At 49.2% G+C, this 27,822-nt stretch overlaps 1 protein-coding gene across 3 annotated transcripts; it reads left to right on the top strand.

Moving 5' to 3' along the window:
* Window positions 1-1,172: 1,172 nt before the first annotated feature.
* LOC133118211 (transcription activator BRG1) lies at window positions 1,173-27,822 on the top strand. Of its 3 annotated transcripts, XM_061228041.1 has the most exons (34): window positions 1,173-1,350; window positions 5,190-5,456; window positions 6,177-6,309; window positions 8,287-8,715; window positions 9,409-9,507; window positions 10,008-10,266; window positions 10,733-10,859; window positions 11,197-11,370; window positions 11,540-11,713; window positions 11,848-12,015; window positions 13,235-13,288; window positions 13,606-13,736; window positions 14,195-14,249; window positions 14,874-14,986; window positions 15,395-15,542; window positions 15,624-15,787; window positions 16,423-16,489; window positions 16,855-16,965; window positions 17,638-17,880; window positions 18,000-18,113; window positions 18,459-18,566; window positions 18,972-19,058; window positions 19,232-19,278; window positions 19,367-19,533; window positions 20,001-20,164; window positions 22,012-22,239; window positions 22,913-22,990; window positions 23,520-23,738; window positions 23,886-24,151; window positions 24,631-24,739; window positions 25,092-25,193; window positions 25,344-25,476; window positions 25,929-26,068; window positions 26,682-27,822. In XM_061228041.1, exons 2-34 carry the CDS (start codon window positions 5,235-5,237, stop codon window positions 26,712-26,714), a joined length of 4,866 nt encoding a protein of 1,621 aa, XP_061084025.1. In that variant the 5' UTR covers window positions 1,173-1,350; window positions 5,190-5,234; the 3' UTR covers window positions 26,715-27,822. The 3 variants fall into 3 exon arrangements, with proteins under 3 accessions (XP_061084025.1, XP_061084017.1, XP_061084008.1); XM_061228033.1 differs by lacking the exons at window positions 1,173-1,350; window positions 5,190-5,456; window positions 6,177-6,309; window positions 8,287-8,715; window positions 9,409-9,507 and having other exon boundaries at window positions 10,137-10,266; window positions 15,365-15,542; window positions 22,012-22,293; XM_061228024.1 differs by lacking the exons at window positions 1,173-1,350; window positions 5,190-5,456; window positions 6,177-6,309; window positions 8,287-8,715; window positions 9,409-9,507 and having other exon boundaries at window positions 10,137-10,266; window positions 15,365-15,542; window positions 22,012-22,293; window positions 23,520-24,151.

Below are 27,822 nucleotides of genomic sequence, written 5' to 3'. Positions count from 1 at the left end.
AATGAACAGAGCATGTATGAAGGATTTTCTTTACAGCTTAGCACCCTTTTGTATTTTAATTAAATCCCAAATTGTAGTTTACATCCTACATTCATCCATCAAAAACATTTTGTGTAAAACAAATGTTATTCTAAGTCTGCTAGTGCTAATCACTAATTATGTGCTTTCAGCAATTCAGGAATGTGTCCAAGCCCCATATGAACAGCTAAACATTATAAATACATTTAGAAAAGTGTGTTATCTATCTAATTTATTTAAGAACCATAAAAAATATAGGAAAAGTTCATTCCTTTTACTGGACTCCTCTGGACTAAGACTAGCATATGGTACAATAGTCCATACACATAACAAAGAACAGCCAGCATGTAATTATGAATTGATTTAATCGAATCAGCATTGATAACTCAGTCAAATTCAACTGACAGCTCAGTTGAACTGAAAACCACAGGCTGGGGGGGGAGTCTATCCCAGCTTGCAGTGTGTGAAAGGCAGGTATACACTCTGGACAGGTCACCAATCCATCGCAGGGCTCACACACCATTCACTCACACATTGATATCTACGGGCAACTTAGAGTCTCCAATTGGGCTACTGCATGCACTGAGGGAGGAAACCAAAGTATTTGGCAGAAACCCATACAGACAAGAGGAGGAGGGCATGCAAACTCCACACAAACTCCACTCCGCCCTCCTTCGGGATTCAAATTTGGTAACCATGTTGTACATTGGAATTAGAGTATGAACGCACAGCTATGCAGATATCTATTTATGATATACCAATGTCTCCACAGAAACCTAACAGCATAAAGTCCTTAACAATAGGAATTGGTGCCATGCCATGATTTTCAATTGTCTAGCTGTTTTGCTTCTATGTTCACAGTTTGTGATCTTTATCCAGTGAATTTTATTCATTTTACCAATTTATTTTGTCCTGGGATGGAGCCATTTTAAAAATGTTTTATACATTTTATGATCAAATTACTTTCCCCTCATATATTGTCCACGTTTGCCTATTTACCCTTGTATATCCTACATCTAATATACAGTGGTTTGTCCAGGAGGATTCTATTTTATGTAATGTTTAAAGAAAACCTGGCAACCCTATTTTGTCGGCAAAAGAAGTACAGGGGGGCGCTCCAGCCTCTGTGTAGCTTAGGCGCAGCAGTACAGTGAACGGTACAAGCTGATGAGCAAGGGGGGTTGGAACGAAAGTAATAGCTGGTTTGGCCGTCCTTTGTTTTAAGCCAGCTAGCTAGTGATGCTAGCTAGCTAGCAACCGAACTGAGGAACACGAGGGGGGCGGGGAGATCTACAGAGGGAGTGTGGACTGGGAGACCTACATCTGCGGCCGGTAAGTCTATAATAGCATCGTATGCTACAATTATTTATTTAACGTGCGCTAGATAGCTATTCATTCCACAAACTTTGCTACCGTATGAATAATTTTACTCAGTATGTTTTTCTTTGTTTTGCTCTAGGATTTGCCCCGTTTGCACATTTTTAACGGCCTTTTTCTTGTCCTAATATTAGGCTAATAATCGGTGGACAGGGATGCAAGCTAACGTTAGCTCGAATATTTCTTTCCGCTCTACATCGATGCTGTGAAAGAATTGCTTTCTTTTTTTCCTGAAAACTAACGTTACCTGGATATATGAGGAATTCTGGTGTCGCTATTAATCAACGAGCGAATATATGTTAATGCTGTTTGATATCATTATTATTATTTTCCGCGTGTCCTTTTCATTCACAACTGAAGTGACTGAATAATTTACCTGTCTACCCAATTTACCCAATGAGGTATCCGTTGATTGGATAATTAACGTTTTAGACAGTAGCTAATTGGTTACCTGCAATCTAGCTAGCCAGCTGTCACAACTCTAGGGCTTGGTTTGGGACACTGTCATGTTCATATGCAAAACAATCTAGCCTGCAGTATTCGTATCTATTTACAGCTTGCTAATCAAATGACACTCAAGTTGACACTTCAAGACACTTCAAGATAGACTTGCATGTTGTTTAGTTTAACTTAATAAAAGCCTTTGGGAATTGGGCTTGTTCATTTGTGCAATATTGCTCACACCAGGTACAGCATCAAAGCAGTAATGGGCTAGTAACCCCATACTCATCGCTCAGGTAGTTTATAATGGTTGGGTCATGTCAATATCATTACACACAATATTGAGGGGTGACATTGGCACAATTAGTGATTGGCCAGACTGTCTTCACACCTGACTCCCAGGTAAAGGGAGGGTGGAAAACCTGTAGTTCCCGGACCTTGAGGACCATGATTTGATGATCCCTGTAGTAGACTATCCAATTGTATTAAACTGAAATCGTCTTGCTCTGCACAAGATGAATGATTATCATACTGAGCTGAAGATCGATGTACTCGCCCATTAGAATGTGATGTAATGTCATGTAACGTCACATTTGCTAGCGGATGTTAGCATGCTCAACATCTCTGAACTCCTGCAGAAACCACAGCTGACTGGTAGTCATCGCTGGCATTATCCACCACTGTAAAGATGTAGCCTGGGTGTCGGATTAGAACCACATCCCAGGCCAGCCACGCTTCACAACCAGAAGTAAGATTAGCTTGAATAGTTAGGCTCGGCTACCCAACCATGGGAGGGTGGAAAACCAGCAGTTTTTGGCCCTTGAGGACTGTGACTTGATAATCCTTGTCTTAAGGGCTAGTGAGGCCTCAAATACCCACTTCAGCCAAGCCTGCACCTGCGGACTCCAGAGTGAAGTGAAAGCAAGTAGCTACACACATTTCTGTCAGGGCCCAGTGCTTCATTTCGAAACTAGTTACCTAATCAGGCTGTTGCTACTTGGTAGCTTGGATGGAGAAGATGGTAGCCCGAATACTCATGGGTCAGTTTCAGAGTTTTGAATGAAAGAATTTGGTTGATTGATTTGGGATTGAGATGCATCCTCTAGAACGCCAACGAAAACAGCAGTGAAAGGCTAGCGGAATCTGAAATGAAACTCTGCCCTTCCATACTATGAACGCTGCTTAGTGTGGTGCCTGGGTTTCAAAGAAGGAGTCCATGGATCCTAGGAGGTCTTTGAAGGTTCTGTAGGGGTCCATGGCTAGATTTGGCATTCAATTATTGCATACATATTTGGGATATTTATTTTTAGAAACATAACCTTAACTTTGTCTGTGTGTGGGTCCCTGGATCAGAAAAGGTTAAAACCCCTGGTTTAGTGGGGGAAAACAGCCTGTTTTGATTTAGAATTTGTTTTCACCAAAGTCAGACATAGGAGTTGACTGTGTATTCTGCTGACATTGTTATACAGAAAGCAATGCTTTCAGCATGCATGTTTTACAGTGTAAGAGATTTTGAGATGTTTTGTGAGCCCCTTTGCCTCATGCCTGCCTTGTCTTGAACCATATCTGCTTGATGTTATCTGGATCTCTGTGCAGTATCCATTTAGAGCAGCAGGCTTTCCTTTCTGTTTCAGCTCCAGAAATAAATCTGACTAGATAGGTGTCCAGTTTATCATTTCAGTGAAGGTTGAAATCAATAGTGCTCAGCCAGCCCAACAACAGCTCGGCTAATTTGTTCTTGTCCATTTTTGCAGATCTCCCATTTGTTCTGTATGCACTGGTCAGATCAACAAACCGTGAATATACTTTAGTTTATTCAGTTTAATTCTGCTATAAAAACAGGCAGGAATGCTGGCAAGTCTGCCCCCTCTTACCCCTCATGTATTTGTCTGTGGGTTATGTTCTTTTCTTAGAAGATCTAGTGCAGTGAAACAGGCTTGGATTGGGTGTCACTCAGTATCTTTATTCCCTGATACTGCAGCTTAGAGTACAGGCTTCTTCCATCAAGAGATGTGACATTCCATCTGTATCATTAAATTAGCTGAACTGTTTTAGAAAGTCTTTGGACCCGTTCTCATCGACCACATAAGGCCTCTTGCAAAACCTTTGTCTGCGTCTGCAGAAATGAACATGAAGTGGTTGCTGTAACTGCAGCTTTTCGCAGACCACATCTTTTAGCCGTCTGACTTCCGATCCCAGAGGCTTTATGGCTGTGTCACATACACCTGAGAACGTCAGCTGACACATGACTTGTGCTTCGGTCAGGTGTCACTCAACAGAACAGAGCAGGTATTCATTATAGCCCTGTCAGCGGTGTGTTCAGTGCTTTGATATGTTGTGGTTTTGTTTTATATGGTATTCTGTATCATTGGCTATTGTTACATGACAGTCAATGACTGACCAAGCTTAGCTGTGTAGTTACATAAATGGACCAACTGTGCCTATGCAAAATAAAGTCTGTAGATGGCAGACTACTCACCTAAGAAGTTGATCATGCTACTGAGAATGAATTAGGCTACCCATGATTATCTGGAATAAATCATTTAACAAGCCAACAACCACGTAGAGTGGATCGCAAAAGTAATCACATTTACATTTTACTATGCTACAAAAAGATTTCTAATGCATTTGTTTGGGATTTATTTTTATTTAAAGGTAACTGGTCCATTGCAGTAGAATAGAAGATCTAAAACTTTGTGTGATTTAAATAAATATACGTAACCAGAGAATGTGAATTGCAAAATTGTTTTTAACATACTAATGCATCCTTTTAACATACTAATGAATACTTTTAACATACTAATGTTCAGGCTGACATGCTGGCTGTGAAACAATATTTCTGGTCAAATGTTTCATATTTATTAACAAAGCATCAGGTTCTTTCAATAAACTTCATGGGGTGTTGGCCACAGGATGAAGCATCAGAATACTCAAGCATACTGTTAAATGGGAAACCCTGGAGCTGGCTAGATGATGGGTAGCTACCACAATCCACAGACAGGTCACACATCGTTATTGATTTTACAGTCCTCTTTCTTTGTATTTCATCGCCTTGAAAAACACAGAAAACTGGTCACTATTGATATCACTAACCTCAGTTTTACTGAGCGTGACATGGCTGTACACTAATCTGTGCTACTGGGCCATTCCACGTGCTGCTTTTCCGCTTACCGGTGGGCCAAAAAGTTTAATTATGTTACATTTTATACGCTTGGGCAAGCATATTTTCTATAAGTGACCTTCCCTTAAAAGATAATTTTGAGCAAAGTCTTTCAAGTTTCTCATTTTCAAGCGTTCAAATTATTTAGTTTTTTCTCTAACTAAATTAACTCATTCTGGCTTTCTGCCTGCAGGGGGCAGTGTGTGCCAGTTTGTGTCCGAACGAGAGCGGCTGAGACATGTCCACTCCAGACCCTCCCATGGGAGGGACTCCCCGGCCAGGCCCCTCCCCAGGCCCTGGGCCCTCCCCCGGAGCCATGTTGGGGCCCAGCCCTGGCCCCTCTCCGGGCTCCACCCACAGCATGATGGGTCCCAGCCCGGGCCCGCCCTCCTCCGGACACCCCCTCCCACCTCAGGGACCAGCGGGATACACCCAGGAGAACATGCACCAGTTGCACAAGGTAGGGGGCAACACTTTAGAGCCAAGGAGAGTGCTACTTCTCCCAACTTCCCTGTGACTTTGGTGGAAATGGTTAGATTTCCTGCCCTTTTCTGACAGTGGTCTTTTGAGAAACACACACTGCTGCCTTCTGAATCTGTAAACTTACTCTGCACAAGCTGGCCAGTCTCCTGTCTGAGCCTCGACTCTGTCCTTAGCCAGCTTCGTGTTTTGGGGTCTGCAGTGAGTAGGGTTGCTTTAAGTCAGCTGGTTTGCATTGGTTACCCCTGCATTAGCTCCGCACCAGTCTCCCAGAGCCTGCCATTTGTAATGAATGAGAGACGTGTCTCTCACCCAGTCAGTGCCTGCTCCTTCCTGTACTACATCGCTGACTCAGAGATGTTAAATAGTCACAGGCTTTCAGGGAAGTGCAGTGGAGAGCTTCAGACACTTTTTCTGTGATCAATTATTTTTATTCATTATTGTTGAGCATAGAAATACAAAAAAAGATAGAAGACATATACAGAAATAATAGTGATAATAATAAAAGTAATAACCTAATCCCAATCCCATAAACCGGGCAACTCTATCCGCCCATCATAGAAGCAGAACGATTATTACAGGCGAAGAGGGCTTCAAACACTGGATGACGTGCAGGCACGGGTGGCATAGAGGAACATTAGTGAACACATTGGGAGTGATGTTGTGTGTAAGTGTACATGCTGCTGTGTGCTCTCCTCAGCCCATGGAGGGCATGCATGAGAAGGGCATGCCTGAGGACCCTCGCTACGGGCAGATGAAGGGTATGGCCATGCGTCCTGGGGCGCACAGCGGGATGGGACCCCCGCCCAGCCCTATGGACCAGCACTCCCAAGGTACATGGCCTGGCCGCCGCGAATGCTACGCATGTTAGAGCTAGCATTTTATTCACAGGATCCTGCGCCTGAGACCGCCATTTTGTTTATACATGGACACAAAATGTATAGAAAGTACACTGCTATGTTCATGCAGTCCACTGTTTTCATGCAGTGAAATGTATAAACTGGAAAATAATATTTACTCTTGATGTTAATAATAATATTTACTTTTGAAAGCATGTCATTTCTAGTTGTAAGATTGAGACCTGTTCTGCATGGACATTCGCTACATATTCACTTCTGTTTGGCAGCCAAGTGAAAGCGCACCCTGCTGACAAGCCATGTTAATTACACAGCAAACGCTGTCTCCAAATGGCCAAAACCCCATCCTCAATTTGTGGCCATTATAGGCTCTTTGTTGCTTATACTGTATAAGATTTTTTTTTAAAAATCTAACTAGTCTAGTCAGGTACACCTGAGTACGTCAGCTGACACGTGTCCCGGTCAGGTGTCACTCAACAGAACAGAGCAGGTATTCATTATAGCCCTGTCAGCTGTCACTGTGAGTTCAGTGCTTCGATACATTGTTGATTTTGTTTGATACGGTGTTCTGAACATGGTTTATCTGTGTCATTTGCTAATGTTACACGACACTCTATGACTGACCAAGCTGTGTAGTTAAATAAATGGATCTAGTAAGCCTATGCAGAATAAAGTGAGAAATGTTTTTTTTATTGCACCGGTTCTTTAGAGAGATGTGTATTGCATACTTGTTCAGCAGTAGGAGCAGCAGCTGTGGTGTTTTTAAGTAAAAGATGCTGAGCAGTACAGACAGCACAAATCAAAAGGGGGGGGACGGGGGGGGGGCAGAGTGAGGGTTGGACGGGAGTGAGGGGAGTGGGTGTTTCTATTTTGGCTCCAGACCGAGACGGTGACGGGGTAAGTGGCGCAGTCTGGTCTGACTCTCTGAGTCACTGTTGTGTCTGCGTCAGTCGATAAGCAGAATTAGACGGCTCAGTATTTTCCCATAAATCAAGCGTGCACTAACCCCAACTGACCATTTGACAGTTTGTATATTTACTCTGCTGTAACACCTTGTCTTGTTCCGACTCTGCATCCAAAACAGAATGTTCTTCCTAGTTATATTAAATATAACAGGGATTTTTCTCTTTTTTTAGAACAGAGTGTCCTGTTCTGTATTAGGTAATATGTAGCTTTGCTTTGTGACTATTTTGTGAAATCACACACCTTTATATGTACATAGATAGATAGGTTGTTACATTTATCTAGCACTTTTCTAGATATCTAGGGGGCGAAATGGCTCAGGCAGTAAGAGCAGTCGTCTGGCAGTCGGAGGGTTGCCGGTTCGATCCCCCGCCCGGGCTGTGTCGAAGTGTCCCTGAGCAAGACACCTAACCCCCAAATGCTCCTACAATTGATGCTTCTCCATTCACCCATTCATACACACACTCACACACCGACGGCGATTGGCGAGCTGGTCGGGGCCTTGCATGGCAGCCAATCGCCGTCGGTGTGTGAGTGTGTGTATGAATGGGTGAATGGAGAAGCATCAATTGTACAGCTCTTTGGATAAAGGCGCTATATAAATGCCTGCCATTTACCATTTACCATTCTAGATACTCAAAGCGCTTTACAGTAATGAGGGGGAAACTCGCCTCTACCACCACCAGTAGCACCCACCTGGCTGATACACAGCAGCCATTTTGCACCAGAATGCTCAATACACACCAGCGGAGGGAGACAACAATGTTTTTTGTCAATTGAATCAGGGAATGATTAGGTGGCAGGTTGAAAGAGCCAAGTTGGGAATTTAGGCAGAATACCGGGGTACCCCCGACACTTTGTGATGAGTGTCATGGGATCTTTAATGACTACAGCTGAGTTAGGACCTCGGCTTTACGTGAGTTAGGACCTCATCTGAAAGACGGATCTAGTCTCTGCTCACCTGTGGCCTCTCTCTCTCTCTCCCTCCAGGTTACCCCTCTCCTCTGGGGGGCTCTGAGCATGCCCCCAGCCCTGTCCCAGCGAACGGCCCCCCCTCTGGCCCTCTCATGCCCTCGGGCCCCGGCAGTGTGACCCTGGAGGGCGGGGACCCCCAGGCCCTGGCCCAGCAGAACCGGAGTGGTGTTCAGGCCGGCGGCGGGACCCCTGGGTCCACGGGCACCGCCGGGGGGCCCACCCCCTTCAACCAGAACCAGCTGCACCAGCTGCGGGCCCAGATCATGGCCTATAAGATGCTGGCCCGCGGGCAGCCCCTGCCGGACCACCTGCAGATGGCGGTGCAGGGCAAGAGGCCCATGCAGGGCATGCAGCCGCAGCCCGTCACTAGCCTGCCCTCCGCCCCCGGGGCCGGCCCCGGCACGGGCCCCGGACCCACCCCCGCCAGCTACAACAGACCTCACGGTGAGGGCCCCAGAGGGTAGGAGCAGCCTGTAGCCTAGAGCCGTGGTCACCGGCCCTGTTCCTGGAGGTCTATCGTCCTGTAGGTTCTCACTCCAGTCCTAACGAAGCACAAATCATTCAATGGCTAGTTGAGCTGCTGTGCTGGCGTGCCGAATTAGGGTTGAAATGAAAACCTAAAGGATGGTAGATCTCCAGGAACTGGGTTGGGTACCACTGGCCTAGAGACTAAGGTGCTTGACTGAGACCTGGAAGGTTGGTGGTTCAAGTAGTGCAGCTGTTGGGTCCTTGAAGCATGACCCTTAATCCCACATTTCTCCAGGGGGGATTGGCCCCTGCTTATTCTAATCCGCCCAACGTCACTTTGGATAAAGGCATTAGTTTAATAACTAATGTAATGTAATGGATAGAGGCTCCCACAAGTCATTTCCCTCTTCAGTTTCCTCATAGGAGTGCCTAGCTGTGCAGTTCAGCTGAGCAAAACCATGTAATTAATCATGCATCAGGGTAATTTGGGAAAATAATAAACATGAACAGTGAAAAGTGACCTTTACTGATGAAAAATTATAGAATTACAGGGGAAAGACATGCAATTAATCATATCTTGTATATTACAAGCAGAATTGATTGAAGCATGGATGGTTTGCCCTGTGTGTTCATTCGAAAATGAGCTCATTTTGTATTATCCTGCATTAGGAATGATGGGCCCCAACATGCCTCCCCCGGGACCCTCTGGTGTTCCTCCAGGAATGCAGGGACAGCCGCCCAACGGACCGCCCAAAACCTGGCCGGAAGGTGAGAGGAGAGGGAGGCCTGTGCAGAGACAGTCATTACATTACATTACATTACATTATTGGCATTTGGCAGACGCTCTTATCCAGAGCGACGTACAACAAAGTGCATACCCATAACCAGGGATAAGTTCGCTGAAAGACCCTAGAGGGAAGTACAAGTCCACATGTCCAAGTCCAAGTACAAGGGAAGTACAAGTCCTGCCATTTTGTTCAGTTAAAATACACATATATATTTGGATCAATATTTTGTGCCTTATGGTCTGGTGTGCCCACTTTATCCAATTCCACTTTATTCTCTGGCTTGCTGTTTTATTTGCAATTATAGATGAGCTTTGGGCCTAACCAGGCCCAGATCTGCCGAGATGATATTATCAATGTGCTATGCTATGCTATAACCAGGCATAGTTGTGGTTTCTCTGTGTTTTCGTGGAGTATTTACCTTGGACCAGCAGACCTGTTGTGTTAACGCTGATGTTGGTCCTCCTGCTTCCTGTCCCTAAGGCCCGATGGTGAATGCGGCCGCCCCCTCCAGTGCTCCTCAGAAGCTGATCCCCCCCCAGCCCACGGGCCGCCCATCTCCGGCCCCCCCCTCCGTGCCCCCGGCCGCCTCCCCCGTGCTGCCGCCCCAAACCCAGTCCCCCGGGCAGCCTGCCCAGCCCACCCCCATGGTGCCCCTGCACCAGAAGCAGAACCGCATCACGCCCATCCAGAAGCCCTGCGGGCTGGACCCGGTGGAGATACTGCAGGAGCGAGAGTACAGGTGCACACGCTCACTAAAATACAACACACATTATTCAAAATGGAGACCAGTGGGTCTAAACAGGGAAAGAAAATATCAAGCCTGCATGTACAGTGGATGTACTTTGGTGTGGTGTGACTGTCACTGGGTTGTGTATATTGTACAGTAAGGTTAGGAAACCACCAAAAATACTTCATTATTTTGCAGACACTTTACAGAGCTTGCCTGGTGTATTGAAACTGATGCTCTCAAACCTGCCTTCCTGTCCTCTTGGTCGACTCAATTGCACCAGGCAAGCTCAATCAAGCACAGAAAAGTATTTGAATCCAAAACAATGACATATTTTACCAAGTGTGCTGAAGTGCAGGAGACAAATGCACCATTCTGCAGACAGCCATGTGTTCCTCATGAAGATTTAGGCTGCAGGGAGGGTAGCCGGGGGCTTGCTGACTGACCACCCCTCCCTCTTTAACATGTCTGATAACAGGCTGCAGGCTCGCATCGCTCACCGCATCCAGGAGCTGGAGAACCTGCCGGGGTCTCTGGCTGGAGACCTGAGGACCAAGGCCAACATAGAGCTGAAGGCTCTGAGGTTGCTCAACTTCCAGAGACAGGTATGGACACACTGACCCACACCCGCTATATCGGAAGCCAAACATTTGGTATTTTTTGTCACACATTTAAACAGTATCTCCTCCAAGGCCGTTTGATGTTTTGGCAAGCGGATTGAACTGATTTGTTGAGGAGATGCTCCTTTTTAAAAGTTGTTCACAGAAAATTGCCACGACAAACAACTTGGCCGCAGTAAGCCAATAAAAGAGTGTGTCTGGATTTGACATAAAAAAGCTATTTGACATAAAATTATGTAATTTGGTCATTTGGTTCTGCAGAAGCTAAGTTATATTAGCTCTTGTCTTTAAAAGTCAGGTTTCTCTCCCCCCTGCCCTGCAGCTGCGTCAGGAGGTGGTGGTGTGTATGAGGCGTGACTCCGCCCTGGAGACGGCCCTGGACGCCAAGGCCTACAAGCGCAGCAAGAGGCAGTCCCTGCGAGAGGCGCGCATCACCGAGAAGCTGGAGAAGCAGCAGAAGATTGAGCAGGAGCGCAAGCGCCGGCAGAAACACCAGGTACACCCGCACTGCAGGCCTCCGGACAAGCCTGGGGACTGGGGCAAGGGTTACCACACAGCTCCTGGGTAATGGAGGGTGGCTTTGGTCCGCTCTGAGGGCTGTGGTGAAGTGGAGTTTAAACTATGCGCGGGGACCAAGTGTCGTGTTCTTTCTTCCCTCTGCAAAGGAATACCTCAACAGCATCCTCCAGCATGCCAAGGATTTCAAGGAGTACCACCGCTCCATCACCGGAAAGATCCAGAAACTCACCAAAGCCGTGGCCACCTACCACGCCAACACTGAGCGTGAGCAGAAGAAGGAGAACGAGCGCATCGAGAAGGAGAGGATGAGGAGGCTGATGGTGAGGAGTGGAGGAGAAATGTGCACACGCACGTGCACACACACATACACACACGCAACACACACACACACTGTCCCATGCACACAGACACACACACATACACACACTCACTGACTGTGATACCTTTCCCCCAGGCTGAGGATGAGGAGGGCTACAGGAAGCTGATCGATCAGAAGAAGGACAAGCGCCTGGCCTACCTGCTGCAGCAGACGGACGAGTACGTGGCCAACCTGACGGAGCTGGTGCGCGCTCACAAGGCCGTCCAGGCCCTCAAGGAGAAGAAGAAGAAGAAAAAGAAGAAGGTAGAGAGCAGCGCTGTGCGCTCACTCCTGTCCTGATGAAGCAGCACACTGCTTCAGCCAGGTTTACTTCACACTGTTTCCTGCACTTTCACTCAGCCAATCAGCTCTCATGTCTTACTGTGTCCTGCACTTTCACTCAGCCAATCGTCGTCGTGTGGGCAGGTGTTGTTCTTTCCACTCCCCCAGGCCCGGGGGCGAGGGGCTATCCTTTTACCCCCCCAAGCCTGGGGGGGGGGGGGGGGGGGTTCACCCGGGCTATATTTCGGGACACACCTCCAGCAGCCATGCCACCGAGTCATCATCCAGAACCGTCAGACCATGCATCCCGTTGGGTGCCCGATAGAGGAGTACAGGATGACACGGTCTGCGGTTTGTTCCTCTGCGCCACACTCACAAACCACACTGGAAGCCAAGCCCCATCTGTGCATCGATGAGCGGAAACGCCCGACGCCGGTCCGGAGGCGGTTAAGCCTCACCCATGCCAGTCTGGGCAGGTCCACCCCGATAGGGGGGAAACCGACGTCGGGGATGAAGCCACGGAGTCTGGAGGTGTTCTCCTCCCACTCCGTGCTCCAATTGTAGTCCGCCCATCGTGCCGCACTGATGTTAAGATCTCTACATTGCTGCAGGAGTTCCTGTGTGGCAGGCACAAATGGGTGTCTCGACTTGAGGCGCCGGGGAGGCTCAGCTGTTACAGCGAGCCTTTCATGGAGCAGATGGTTTGGCTCCATGGCCCGGCACGCGAGACGTGCTGTGGCCCCAGAGCGGCGAAGCCCAGCGGGCTGGATGCCTGCAAGGATGGGAAAGTTGTCCACAGGGGTGGAACGCAGGCATCCTGTCACAATGCGCAAGGCTTCATTGATAGGCGTATCGACGAGGCGAGTGTGGGCACCATGCTGGTGCGCAGTATTCACTAATCGAGTACACGAGAGCCAGGGCTGCCGTACGCAATGTTCTTGCGCCGGCGCCCCGGCCTGACCCGACGACGACGACGACTCAGCCAATCAGCTCTCATGTTTTACTGTGTCCTGCACTTTCACTCAGCCAATCAGCTCTCACGTCTTACTGTTTCCTGCACTTTCACTCAGCCAATCAGCTCTCACGTCTTACTGTGTCCTGCACTTTCACGAATTGAGGATAATGTATTGTATTAGGTAATATGTAATAATAGATAATATCTGCTCAGTGAATGTTGTTGTGGCTGGTGTGACTTTCACAGCAGAAGCTGGAGAATGCTGAGGGTCAGACTCCTGCTCTGGGTCCTGATGGAGAGGTGAGTGTTGCCCCAGACATCCCTATTTATTTATTTAAAAGGGACACTAAGCTACAATGAATGTATCAGCAGTTCAATGCACTTCAGTGAACCAGCCATATTCCAGCACATAGCTCATTTTCCTCTATAGTGTTTGATCCTACATGGAAATGGGCTTCTGTTGTAGCAGCAAGTCGCTTCAGCCTGCATACAGGTCAAGCTTTGCTGAACCGCCCAAGAACATGAGGGCGATACATAGTTATTACATTGGATATTTACATTGGATAATTGGACGTACATTGTTAAGGTCATTCCTCCATGTTCTCCTGCACCCACAGCCCCTGGATGAGACCAGCCAGATGAGCGACCTGCCAGTCAAGGTGATCCATGTGGACAGCGGGAAGATCCTGACCGGGGTGGACGCCCCCAAGGCCGGGCAGCTGGACACCTGGCTGGAGATGAACCCAGGGTGAGAGCATGGAGGCCGGCCACAGCGGCGCTCAGTGCACAGAGCTGGGGGTTCGGCCCTGCGGTTAGCGTGCTAACAGGCCCTTATGGAGACCAGGCGGAAACCACACCACTAGGTTTCTCCACACAAGCGATGCACCTGTGTCCTTCTGTCAAGCCGTGATCAGGCACTTTAACCCAACGTAAACCCATCTGCTTCCTGTAGAATGGGGGTGGGACTGACCTGGCATGGCATAGGGGAGGGGGGGATTGCGATTGCTGACTGGGGGGGGGGGGGGTATGGTTGAGAGTACGACTGTTCTCCACCCCACTCTGCCATGGTGCAGAGTCATAAGGGCACAGTGTGGCTTTGTGCAGAAGGGCTCTTTGTCTGAGGCTCTGTATCAGCCCTGAGTGACCCTGGGGTGGGGTAAGACAGGGTGGCGTGACATGAGCTGTTCCCTCTGTGTCCCTCCCCAGGTACGAGGTGGCCCCCCGCTCCGACAGCGAGGACAGTGGTACCGAGGAGGAGGAGGTATGGAGCGGAGGAGCGCCGTGTCTTCTGATACCACACTTTCATTCTTTCTCTTCTTTTTCTTGTCCCTCTTTTCTTATCTGTGTCCGAGGGACTTGATCATAGTACATAAAACTGGCACAGGTTTTTTATATTAGGAAGCAGTCTTCTCTAGCAGGGAATTTCTGAGTGAATTGTAAGGTTTTAAGGTTTAAAGAGTAAACCTTGCATGTATTGTCATTAAATACATGTTTGTTTTCTGCACAAACACTCTTATTTAGGGGGGGCTTTGCACATCTTTGCACCATCCTAAGCTGTGGTTTTAAAGAGTAATAATTACACACATTTTTTTAAAATGATATAATTTTAATATATCATTTATATATAATGATATAAGTAATGGAATACATGGCATGGATTGAAATGTTTCTCTATAAAGCAGGCATACAGACACGTTTACAACTAACAAAGTTTGATCCTGGGTGCAATTACCTTTTAAGGTTATACAGCCAGTTTGCCAGTCTCTACAGAACACCGTTGCCCTGGTGTGACGTGTGAGCGTAGGGGTGGGAGTGCACCTGGGCAAAGTGAACGAGAGCCCCTGTGTGTGCACATGGAATTAGTGTGTGCCCCCCTCCCCCACAGGAGGAAGAGGAGGAGCAGCCCCAGCCCTCCCAGGCTCCGGTGGAGGAGAAGAAGAAGATCCCCGACCCCGACAGTGAGGACGTGTCGGAGGTGGATGTCCGTCACATAATCGAGTAAGACCCCCCCCCCCCCCCCCCCCCCAAACACACTGCTCATACAGCTGGTCTCTCCACAGACACACTGCTTATCCTGCTGGTCTCTCCACAGACACAGTGCTTACACAGCTGGTCTCCCCACAGACACACTGCTCACACAGATGGTCTCTCCACAGATACACTGCTCACACAGCTGGTCTCTCCTCAGACACACTGCTCACACAGCTGGTCTCTCCTCAGACACACTGCTCACACAGCTGGTCTCCCCACAGATACACTGCTTATCCTGCTGGTCTCTCCTTAGGCACTGCTCACACAGCTGGTCTCCCCACAGATGCACTGCTTATCTTGCTGGTCTCTCCTCAGGCACTGCTCATACTGCTGGTCTCTCCGCAGGCACTGCTCACACAGCTGGTCTCTCCTCAGGCACGCCAAACAGGATGTGGATGATGAGTACGGCAGCGCGGCCTTCGCCCGCGGGCTGCAGTCCTACTACGCCGTGGCTCACGCCGTCACAGAGAGGGTGGACAAGCAGTCCTCTCTGCTGGTCAACGGGCAGCTCAAACAGTACCAGGTAAACCCCTCTCCCAAACCCGGCAGCCATAGACACAAATCCAGCAGCCTCACTCTGCAGTGACCCTCCTCCGCTCCCCAGATTAAAGGCCTGGAGTGGCTGGTGTCCCTGTACAACAACAACCTGAACGGGATCCTGGCAGACGAGATGGGCCTGGGGAAGACCATCCAGACCATCGCCCTCATCACTTACCTCATGGACAACAAGCGCATCAACGGACCCTTCCTCATCATCGTGCCCCTCTCGTGAGTGCCTGCACCTTCTCTCCGTCTGCTCACTCTCTCCCTGTCTGCTCACCCTCTCCCTGTCTGCTCACTCTCCCCCTGTCTGCTCACTCTCCCCCTGTCTGCTCACTCTCCCCCTGTCTGCTCACTCTCCCCCTGTCTGCTCACTCTCTCTCCCTGTCTGCTCACTCTCTCTCCCTGTCTGCTCTCACTCTCTCCCTGTCTGCTCTCTCTCTCCATGTCTGCTCACCCTCTCCCTGTCTGCTCACCCTCTCCCTGTCTGCTCACCCTCTCCCTGTCTGCTCACTCTCTCCCTGTCTGCTCACTCTCTCTCCCTGTCTGCTCACTCTCTCTCCCTGTCTGCTCACTCTCTCTCCCTGTCTGCTCACTCTCTCTCCCTGTCTGCTCACTCTCTCTCCCTGTCTGCTCACTCTCTCTCCCTGTCTGCTCACTCTCTCTCCCCGTCTGCTCACTCTCTCTCCCTGTCTGCTCACTCTCTCCTAACAGTAAAACAAAAATTGTGTAATGTTTCCTGTCACTTTCAATCGTTAATCGAAAATATGCCTTTAGAACTGTTATTTTTATCTTGCAATACCACTTGAGGGCCACTGGGTGGCAGTAAAGGCATGCCTCTTCCTGGTTTTTCCTTGTTGCAGAACTCTCTCCAACTGGGTGTATGAGTTTGATAAGTGGGCTCCATCTGTGGTGAAAGTGTCTTACAAGGTGAGTGGTGCTTTGTTGGGTCTTGGATAGCGTAGTATTGGAGAATAGCGGGTGTAGGTTCAAGTGGAGAGTAACGGGCGAGTGTGGAATGAGATGTTGGCGGCCTGTAGCGTAGTGGTTAAGGTAAATGACTGGGACACACAAGGTCGGTGGTTCTAATCCCGGTGTAGCCACAATAAGATCCGCACAGCCGTTGGGCCCTTGAGCAAGGCCCTTAACCCTGCATTGCTCCAGGGGAGGATTGTCTCCTGCTTAGTCTAATCAACTGTACGTCGCTCTGGATAAGAGCGTCTGCGAAATGCCAATAATGTAATGTAATGTAATGTTGAAATGCCTCTGAGGCAGTGACTGCGCTCTCTCTCCAGGGCTCTCCGGCTGCCAGACGGGCCTTCGTACCTCAGCTGCGCAGCGGCAAGTTCAATGTGCTGCTGACCACCTACGAGTACATCATCAAGGACAAACAAGTGCTGGCTAAGGTGCCTCTTATGTACACATGCACACACCTATGTATACACACGCACATACCCACACTCACACATGCATACCCGTACACGCACACACCCACATATACACACACGCATTCCCACACACACGCACGTACCCATACACGCACACACACACATATACACACACACGCATACCCACACCCGCACATGCATACCTGTACACTCATACCCATACACGCACACACCCACATATACACACACGCACGTATACCCACACCCCTGCACACACGTACCCATACACGCACACACACACATACCCACACCAGCACAGGCATACCTGTACACGCATACCCATACACATATACACACACGCATACCCACACCCACACATGCATACCCGTACACGTACACACCCACATATACACACACACACACAACTTCTTAATTCCTCCATGTATTCTTCATGTGAAACACCTTGAACTCTTTGTAGCTGAGAAATATAAACCAAAAAAAAAAAAAACGAAGGCTCTATCTAAAAAAGCCTTTCATGTCCCTGCCGAACATTAAGAACACACCGACATGTTTCGGCCAAATCTTCATCTTTGTAGCTGTACTGTAATGCTGAAGTTGTGAACTGCAGAGCCTGACTTCTCACTGAAAGGCACTTGGTTGAAGCGGTAACTCTCTCTCTCGCTCCGGCAGATCCGCTGGAAGTACATGATTGTGGACGAGGGCCACCGCATGAAGAACCACCACTGCAAGCTGACGCAGGTGCTGAACACACACTACCTGGCCCCGCGGCGCGTGCTCCTGACCGGGACCCCCCTGCAGAACAAGCTGCCCGAGCTCTGGGCCCTGCTCAACTTCCTGCTGCCCACCATCTTCAAGAGCTGCAGCACCTTCGAGCAGTGGTTCAACGCCCCCTTCGCCATGACTGGGGAGAAGGTGCTGTCTCCCGTGGTGACTGAACCTGTGCCGAGTGACTGAACCCGTGCTGAGTGACTGAACCCGTGCTGAGTGACTGTTCAGGTGTTGAACAGTGCTCTCCCCCCCCTCCTCCCCAGGTGGACCTGAACGAGGAGGAAACCATCCTGATCATTCGCCGCCTGCACAAGGTGCTCCGCCCCTTCCTGCTGCGCAGGTTGAAGAAGGAAGTAGAGGCCCAGCTGCCTGAGAAGGTGTGTCTTCACCTCCCTCACACACACAATACACACACATACACATGCAGTACACACACACACACACACACACACGGGGTGACATTGGCTCAGGCCGTCGGAGAGTTGCCGGTTCAATCCCGCCCTGGGTGTGTTTAAATGTCCCTGAGCAAGACACCTAACCCCTAGCTCCTGACAAGCTGGTTGGTGCCTTGCATGGCAGCCAATTGCTGTTGGTGTGCACACAAACACACACTCGCACTCTGGCACTTGCATACACTCGCATACATGCATCAAACGCACGCAAACACACAATCAGACACAGGAGTTGGCTGTAATGCTGGTTCTCGGCCCGGTCTCTTACAGGTGGAGTACGTGATTAAGTGTGACATGTCAGCTCTGCAGAGAGTGCTGTACAGGCACATGCAGGCCAAGGGAGTCCTGCTCACTGACGGCTCTGAAAAGGACAAGAAGGTGAGCAGGGGAGAGAGAGAACTGTGTGTGTGTGTGTGTGTGTGGGTGTGTACATACGTGCGTGCATGCCTCTCTGTCTGTGTGTTTGATTGTGCCTTTGTATGCGTGTGTAAATTTGTCTGTGCCTGTGTATGTCTGTGTGTGAATGAGTGGGCATGCATGTGTGCACGTGAGCGGTGTGTATGTTTTATTCTAAACTAACTAGACAAGCAGCCGTAACATGACTTCTGCCACACTGTTGCTTTAGCTGCGTTATCCACAAACGAAATGATGAACAACTGCGTGTGCGTGAATGTGTGGTGTGTGTGTGTGTGTGTGTGTGTGTGTGTGTGTGTGTGTGTGTGTGTGTGTGTGTGTGTGTGTGTGTGTGTGTGTGTGTGTGTGTGTGTGTGTGGTGTATTCCAGGGCAAGGGAGGCACTAAGACCCTGATGAATACCATCATGCAGCTGAGGAAGATCTGCAATCACCCCTACATGTTCCAGCAAATCGAGGTACAGTGTTCCCCAGGGCCACACTCAGGTATAACCCTGCCAGTTCACACTGACACGTCATGACACGTCTGCAGATATCAAACTAGCCTCCAAGTCATTTCTCAACTCAACTGCCTGATGGAATTCCCAAATGAAAGCAGCGCCGTGTTTCTGAAAGTGATCTCCTTCTGCAGGAGTCCTTCTCCGAGCACTTGGGCTTCACCGGAGGCATAGTTCAAGGGTGAGTGTGTCAGGAGTTTTCGGCGTTGGCCTGTGATTGGCTGTGGGTTCCCCTGCTAACCGCTGTCGTGTCTATCCCCCTCCCACAGGGCGGACCTGTACCGCGCCTCAGGGAAGTTCGAGGTACTGGACCGCATCCTGCCCAAACTGAGGGCCACCAACCACAAAGTGCTGCTCTTCTGCCAGATGACCTCACTCATGACCATCATGGAGGACTACTTCGCCTACCGCAGCTTCAAGTACCTGCGCCTGGACGGTGAGACCCTGCTTCATAATCTGAGCCTTTGCCTTCTCAAATATATTTTATGTACTGTACACATGCATACATTTCACTGTTCAGGTATATGCTTTGAACTTTTGTGTCTTATAAGAACCTCACCTGAAAGATAGTCTGGGTCTGTGAGGAATGAGATGAGCAGGCTCTGTCACCACATTTGCACAAACATATCTGTACGAGATATTGTGCTGTTTGTAAAGAAGGGGTTTGATGTCCCCAAGGGGCGGCCTGTAGTGTAGTGGTTAAGGTGAAATGACTGGGACACGCAAGGTCGGTGGTTCTAATCCCGGTGTAGCCACAATAAGATCTGCACAGCCGTTGGGCCCTTGAGTAAGGCCCTTAACACTGCATTGCTCCAGGGGAGGATTGTCTCCTGCTTAGTCTAATCAACTGTACGTCGCTGTGCGTCTGCCAAATGCCAATAATGTAATGTAATGTCTCTGCAGGGACTACGAAAGCAGAGGATCGTGGGATGCTGCTGAAGACGTTCAACGACCCCGCCTCCCAGTACTTCATCTTCCTCCTGAGCACGCGGGCGGGGGGGCTGGGCCTCAACCTGCAGTCGGCCGACACCGTGGTCATCTTCGACAGCGACTGGAACCCCCACCAGGTACGACCTGCCTGTGAACGTCGCCGGTCAACATCGCCGGTCAACGTTGCCGGTCAACATCGCCCGTCAACCTCGCCCGTCAACCTCGCCCGTCAAGATCGCCCGTCAAGATCGCCCGTCTTTGTCCCAGGGGGATGCTAGTGCTAGCACGCTCTCTCCTGGAACAGAGGATATGGTTAATAATATGGTTCTGTGTATAATTTATCATCTATCTCAAAGTACACACACAAACTCACATTCGGTGGCCATCATAATTTTTGAGAAATACCTTGATCTGGTAAGTGGCTAACAAACACCAAGTGTTCCAAATTGAAAATGGGAGATGGTAAATGAAACTGCTAAACTGTTTCTGATCTGCGCTGAATATCGTTGAAATCAGCAGATTACGGCTGGCTGTTTGTCCAACCCTGGTGTTTATTGTAAATGGTAAATGGTTGGCATTTCCAAAGCGCTGTACAATTGATGCTTCTCATTCACCCATTCATGCGCACACCAATGTGATTGGCTGCCATGCAAGGCACCGACCAGCTCGTCAGGAGCATTTAGGGGCTAGGTGTCTTGCTCAGGGACACTTTGACACAGCCCAGGCGGGGGATCGAACCGACAACCCTCCGACTGCCAGACGACTGCTCTTACTGCCTGAGCCATGTCGCCCCTTATTGTAGGTGACCCAAGGAGAGAAAATATGAAATATTCAGCGAGATGCGAATCCCTAGTGCGTTTCTGTCCTTGAGCAATAGTACCCAAGGACTATGTGTCTCATGGTCTCTTCCAGACTAAGCGGCCAAAACCGAGTTTCTTTTCTGATACTCATTTCCTGGACATTTTGAGAAAGCTGAGATGGTGCTCACTAGAGCCACTGCGGTTGGCAGCGCTTTCAATGCAGTACGCTCAAGTCAGTGGTACAATTGCGATAAAAATACAGTCAATCATTTTTTCCCACAAGAAAATGTGATGTGCAATCTGTGTTTTTCCTTCATCTAATGTCCCCAAGTTATTATGTTATTAGAACAATACAGAAATGCATTATGGACGAATCAGGGACAGATTACGCCACTCTCTCTCACAAGATTATTGGTGGAGCCACTCTAAGCTTCCCGACTGTGCTCCAAATATACAATATGTCGGCGCTGTTAAACTTTACTTTCTGCAGTTTGCTGCAGTTGCACACCGGGGACCGGGGTTCGATTCTCGGTCCTGCCAATCAGCCAAGTCTGGCCGGCTTACGTGGAGCAGCAATAATTGGCTCGCTGCTCCAGAGGGAGGGACTTGGCAGGGTTAGTAGATCGCCGCACAAACAAGCACCCCGAGCGCCTCGGAATCACGGTCACGACTTGTGAGACGAGACGGCTTGAAGAAGGTGTGTCGCTCTCCTGCCGGCCGCCGAGGGACAGAGTGTGGGCGGTGTATCTAATACTAGCTCTAATTGAATCAGACGGGGTCCAATTGGCTACCAAATTGGGAGAAAAAGGGAAAAAATCGGATAAAAATATTTAAAAGAAACTTTACTTTCTGGGTTTCAAAACACTTTTCATGGGCCCATGGATAGTCATTGGGTGATGTAACAGGCACTTGGTCCATATTGTTTCTACAGTCTATGTTCCAGATCCGTGTGTTGTGTTGCCACCATGCCAATTGTCTAACCTCCAGCTCTGTCATGTTTTCTCTCTCTCTCAATCTTCTCCTCCTTTCCTTCCTCCCCTCGGTCGGATCCACGCTCCTCCCTCTCCTGGTTCCTCTCGCCCCCCGCGGTTCTCCTCGTTCTCTGGATGTTCTTGTTCCCCGGTTCCTCCTGCTTTCTCCCTGGTTCTGTCCCTTTCCTCCACGGCCCCCCTCCGGTCCCCCAGGACCTGCAGGCCCAGGACCGGGCCCACCGCATCGGGCAGCAGAACGAGGTGCGCGTATTACGCCTCTGCACTGTCAACAGTGTGGAGGAGAAGATCCTGGCCGCCGCCAAGTACAAGCTCAACGTGGACCAGAAGGTCATCCAGGCCGGCATGTTCGACCAGAAGTCCTCCAGCCACGAGCGCCGTGCCTTCCTGCAGGCCATCCTGGAGCACGAGGAACAGGACGAGGTCGGGGGGCGGCGGACTGGCTCTGTGGCGGGGTGTGGCACAGTTGGGGTGTGGGTGGGTGTGACCACTTCAACCCAATAGCATACTGTTTTAACTGTGAAATGCACCTTCTGTGGGGGGGTTCCCTCCTAGTGATGAGAAAGTGAGACTTCGTGGGCTTTTCATCGGTGGAGCTACAGTGAACAGGCAATTGATTACATCTTCGAACCAATCAAAAGAATGTCCTCTGCACGGTAGAACACAATCATTGGTGTAGAGTATTGAGGATGTGATGGCTCCTCCCATTTTGTGGTTGATGAAGCCTCACTGGCCCATCGCTGATTTCAGTTCAAAATGGCCTCCTGGGTCAAATATGAATGCCATCTACAGGCTATGAGTTGAGGAACTGCTAGCTTTCATGAACAAATCAAGTCCAATGGCGATGCTATTTAGATAAAAAAAATTATAGGACCAATAATATCTGGGATCCCCAATGTTTGAATAAGTTCCATTTCAATTCAGTAAAAACCAATGAGAACCACCACACCCAAAAATCCACAAGTAGCAAATACATGGAGACTAAATAAAGGGAATTAACTTCTAACCACAGAAGTTTACATTCTGTGGTGTCTCTCTTTCTCTTTCTCTCTCTCTCTATTTCTTCTTCTCACTTGCCATCTTTCTCCCATGGTAGGAGGAGGATGAGGTACCTGATGATGAAACAGTGAACCAGATGATTGCCAGGAGCGAGGAGGAGTTTGACCATTTCATGGTCAGTAACCTCCTCCTGCACAGTGTCCCTGTCGGCAGTGCTTGCCGAGTTTAACAGCTAAGATTGTGGCTGCTATGCTACGTTGTTACTGTGGAAGGAGAGTCTATCTGGTCTGGTCTTACCTTTCATTGCTTGCAATGTTACTTGCCCAGCAATTTGCTGTAAATGTAAAGCATTTTACAGTAATTTACTGTACATACATTATAATGGACTGGGAATCATAATCAGTAATATTGTTTTTTCACCTAATTTCTTACTTAAAAATGGAATTTCAAGTTTTCGGTTACACCTTATGTCTGGATATGTTGGTGACTCCAAATCTCAGCATATGTCTGTTATGCCTTCGATAAGGGTATGTCGTTTATGCCTGACGCTGTGATATTTTGGTTTTACCTGGTTTTGGGATATGACGATCATGCCTGATGTTGTGACATGAGAACCACAGTACCCCTAAATGCAAAACCTAATGGTGAATACTGTGTCCTGCTGTCCTTCTGTCCGTCTGTCTGTCCGTCCGTCCGCCCCGCAGCGCATGGACCTGGACCGGCGGCGGGAGGACGCGCGGAACCCCAAGCGGAAGCCGCGGCTGATGGAGGAGGACGAGCTGCCCTCCTGGATCATCAAGGACGACGCCGAGGTGGAGCGCCTCACCTGCGAGGAGGAGGAGGAGAAGATGTTCGGCCGCGGCTCCCGCCAGCGCAAGGAGGTGGACTACAGCGACTCGCTCACCGAGAAGCAGTGGCTCAAGGTCAGGGGGGTCAGCCATTTTAAAAAATATTTAGAAGTAAAAACTTTGATGTTAATAGACCTTGTTTTCTCTCTCTCTCTCTCTCTCTTTCTGGCTCTCACACACACACACACACACACACACTCACACTCTCTCTCTCCTCTGCAGGCTATAGAAGAGGGCACGCTGGAGGAGATCGAGGAGGAGGTTAGGCACAAGAAGACGACGCGTAAACGCAAGCGGGACCGCGACCTGGACATGCCCGGCCCGGCCACGCCCAGCTCCAGCGGCACCCGCAGCCGCGACAAGGACGAGGAGAGCAAGAAGCAGAAGAAACGCGGCCGGCCGCCCGCCGAGAAGCTGTCCCCCAACCCCCCCAACCTCACCAAGAAGATGAGGAAGATCGTCGACGCTGTCATCAAGTACAAGGACACGTGAGCAGCAGTGTTTCATCGAGTAGCCAAAACCGCGCTGCTTCGTAACGCTGTCTCATAGTTGCCGATTGGCTGAAATGTTGGAGTACATCGAATTTGGACATACAGAAGGAGGACAACATATTGTTTTAGAATGTGAATTATAACTGCATTTACATTCTTAAAATGGATGCCTTGTATACCGTCACAGCATTCTTTCTGTCCTCCCCGCTTCCATATTTTGGGAATTCTTGGTTTCAGTTCCCGGTTGCAATTATATCTGCCTGACTGTGGATAGTCTTCAATCGTTCCCCTTTGTGTATATTCACAACAGGTGTCAAATCAAAATGCTTAGCTTCAAAAAAGGCAGGCAGAACTTTCAGACTATGAAACTGCCCATCTGGTTTGTATTTGGTGAGGCACTGTGTCAGCGCTAACCTAACGGCACCAGTGTGTGGGGCCATGTTTGCTGACTGGAGTCTCTGACTCCCATTCCACAGGAGCAACGGGAGGCAGCTGAGCGAGGTCTTCATCCAGCTGCCATCACGCAAGGAGCTGCCCGAGTACTACGAGCTCATCCGCAAACCCGTCGACTTCAGGAAGATCAAGGTTCCAGCCTCTGTCTCCCCCTGCTGGTCTCGCACAGCCTGTATCTCCCCCTGCTGGTCTCACACAGTCTCTATCTCCCCCTGCTGGTCTCACACAGTCTCTATGGCCCCCTGCTGGTCTCACACAGCCTCTATCTCTCCCTGCTGGTCTCAAACAGCCTGCATCTCCCCCTGCTGGTCTCACACAGTCTCTATCTCCCCCTGCTGGTCTCTCACAGTCTCTATGGCCCCCTGCTGGTCTCACACAGCCTCTGTCTCCCCCTACTGGTCTCACATGGCCTCTATCTCTCCCTGCTGGTCTCACCCAGTCTCTATCTCCCCCTGCTGGTCTTACAGTCACTCTGTTCCCACAGGAGAGGATCCGCAGTCACAGGTACCGCAGCCTGAGTGATTTGGAGAAGGACGTGATGCTGCTCTGCCAGAACGCGCAGACCTTCAACCTGGAGGGCTCCCTGGTGAGACGACACACACACCTGCACACGTACATATGCACACACACATACACACCTGCACACACACACACACACGCATGCACACACACTGTGTGTTTTCTGGCCCTCACGGGTCTCTGTCCTGCATGTGTTCCCTGTGTGTTGGGGGAGCAGATCTATGAGGACTCCATCGTGCTGCAGTCCGTCTTCACCAGCGTGCGGCAGAAAATTGAGAAGGAGGAAGACAGCGAGGGCGATGACAGTGAGGAAGAGGAGGATGAGGCAGATGAAGGCTCAGAGTCTGAGTGTAAGTCTGCTTTGCCACGCCCGCCACAATCCACCTATAGATCTTCTGAATGCACCATTTTAGTGCCGTATACCCTGGGGCGTGCTCTGTTCCCTATGCTGTGTAACTGTCTCTCTCTCCTGTGGTTTGTGCCTGTGTCTCTGTCTCTGTCTCTCTCTCTCTCTCTCTCTCTCTCTCCTGTGGTTTGTGGGTGTCTCTCTCTCCTGTGGTGTGTGGCTATGTCTCTCTTTCTCTCTCCTGTGATGTGTGCCTGTGTTTCTCTCCTCTCTCTCTCCTGTGGTGTTTGGGTCTCTCTCTCTCTCTCTCTCTCTCTCTCTCTCTCTCTCTCTCTCTCTCTCTCTCTCTCTCTCTCTCTCTCTCTCTCTCTCTCTCTCTCTCTCTCTCTCTCTCTCTCTCTCTCTCTCTCTCTCTCTCCCTCTCCCTCTGGTGTGTGGGTGTCTCTCTCTCTCCAGCCCGCTCAGTAAAGGTGAAGATCAGGCTGGGCAGGAAGGAGAAGGGCCTGGAGCGGGGGAAGGGCCGGCGCAGGATGGGGCGTGGCTCCAGGGCCAAACCGGTGGTGAGCGACGACGACACTGAGGAGGAGCAGGAGGAGGTGAGCCAATGAGGAGGGCCTGTTTCACCGTCTCTCTCTCTCTATCCCTCTCTCTCTCTCTCTCTCTGTCTCTCTCACACACACACACACACACACACATGCATACATACACACACTGAGGAGGAGCAGGAGGAGGTGAGCCAATGAGGAGGGCCTGTTTCACCGTCTCCCTCTCTCTCTCTCTCTCTCTCACTCTCCCTCTCTCCCTCTCTCTCTCTCTCTCTCTCACACACACACACACACACACACACACATACATACACACATTGAGGAGGAGCAGGAGGAGGTGAGCCAATGAGGAGGGCCTGTTTCACCGTCTCCCTCCCATGCATGCGCACACGACCAAGTGCACACACACACACACACTGAGGAGCAAGAGACATAGAGCTGATGAGGAGGGCTTGTTCAAACAGCCAGTATTGGTTTATCAGACCTGTTATCCTGATAGTTAAAGTTCCTCTTCCTCTCTGTGCTAGCTATGCTAATGGATATGAGCAGTTGCTTGTCCTGAGGGGTATGAACGGGGCTGCAGTCCTCAGACAGACGCTGATAATGCACGTTACTGCTGGTACACTGGGCTTGAGAGCTGACTCTTATCCCCACTGTGTTTCAGGAGCCTTCAGCCAGTGGCAGTGAAGAAGACTGAGCCACAGCTGAGTGGACCAATTACCCACAGTGACTCACATCCTTGTCTTCTGCCAAAACAGCCCTAGGGTAGTCTGGGACATGTAGTCAGGGACTTGTGAGGATGGGGTAGTTTTATATAGATAGGTTGTTTTATGTGGATAATGTATCCAATGATTAAGTTAGTATTATGAAATGAAACGATGAAGGAACTCATACGGAAAATATTCACTTCCGTATTTGTACTGCTATCCCAGTATATAATGGGACCATTTGTCTAGTCTTTGTTAGTTTTTTTAAATATTATTAGGTACGTAGCTAAGCAACTGAACCATGGACCATAAAGACAGTTTTAAATTAATTTTTATTGTATTTATTTGTCATGTAACTTAAACTCACCATGTTCCGAACAGAACAAGGGGAAGTGGACGCTTCCACCAGAAGGTGACGTCAGTTCAATGGCATTTCTTCTCCTGAGGAATGTGATTTATGATTATGGTTGCTTATTGACTATCTCAGACACTAAAACACTTTAATTGATGTGTATTGGACCAATAGTTATAGAGAAAATGACAAATAACTGCACAACGTCCCTGTGTTTGGAAGACTGTGTTAGCTCACAATGGTCCGAACACCACCGTATAAGGCTGCCCGGTTCGTAGTCTCTCGTTAGCAACAGCTTCCCCACCACAGTGGAGCACTATTACTGTGTCACTGTATGCTGAAATGGAGTGCGTATGTGACTCGTACCAAGTTTTTATGAAAGCTGAAGGAATGATGCTTCACACACACACACACACACACACACACACACAAAAACCAAAGCTGATCTGGAAGTAATTTTTTAGTTATTGGTCATAAACTGTTCGGAACATTGTGAGCTAACTTGGTGATCGGAACATGGTGAGTTTACGTTAGTTTCTTTCCAAAGCGAAACTGAATGTGAGCTTTTAGAGTCTGTGTATTATTCCAAACCCGTAAATGCACGTGTGTGTTGTATCTGTAATGCTCTCTGTATGGACTATAATTTAAGAAGAACAAAGGGAGTGGTAGTTTGCCTGTCTCTGGTATGGGTGCAGCTGTTTCGTGTTGGTGTCAGTGGATCTCAACAATAAAAAGATAAAAATTAA

The sequence above is a fragment of the Conger conger genome, chromosome 2 (genome assembly GCF_963514075.1).
Source record: "Conger conger chromosome 2, fConCon1.1, whole genome shotgun sequence".
Taxonomy (NCBI): domain Eukaryota; kingdom Metazoa; phylum Chordata; class Actinopteri; order Anguilliformes; family Congridae; genus Conger; species Conger conger.
The sequence above is the reverse complement of the archived record's forward strand: the minus strand, read 5'-3'. Positions and strand labels throughout refer to the sequence as shown.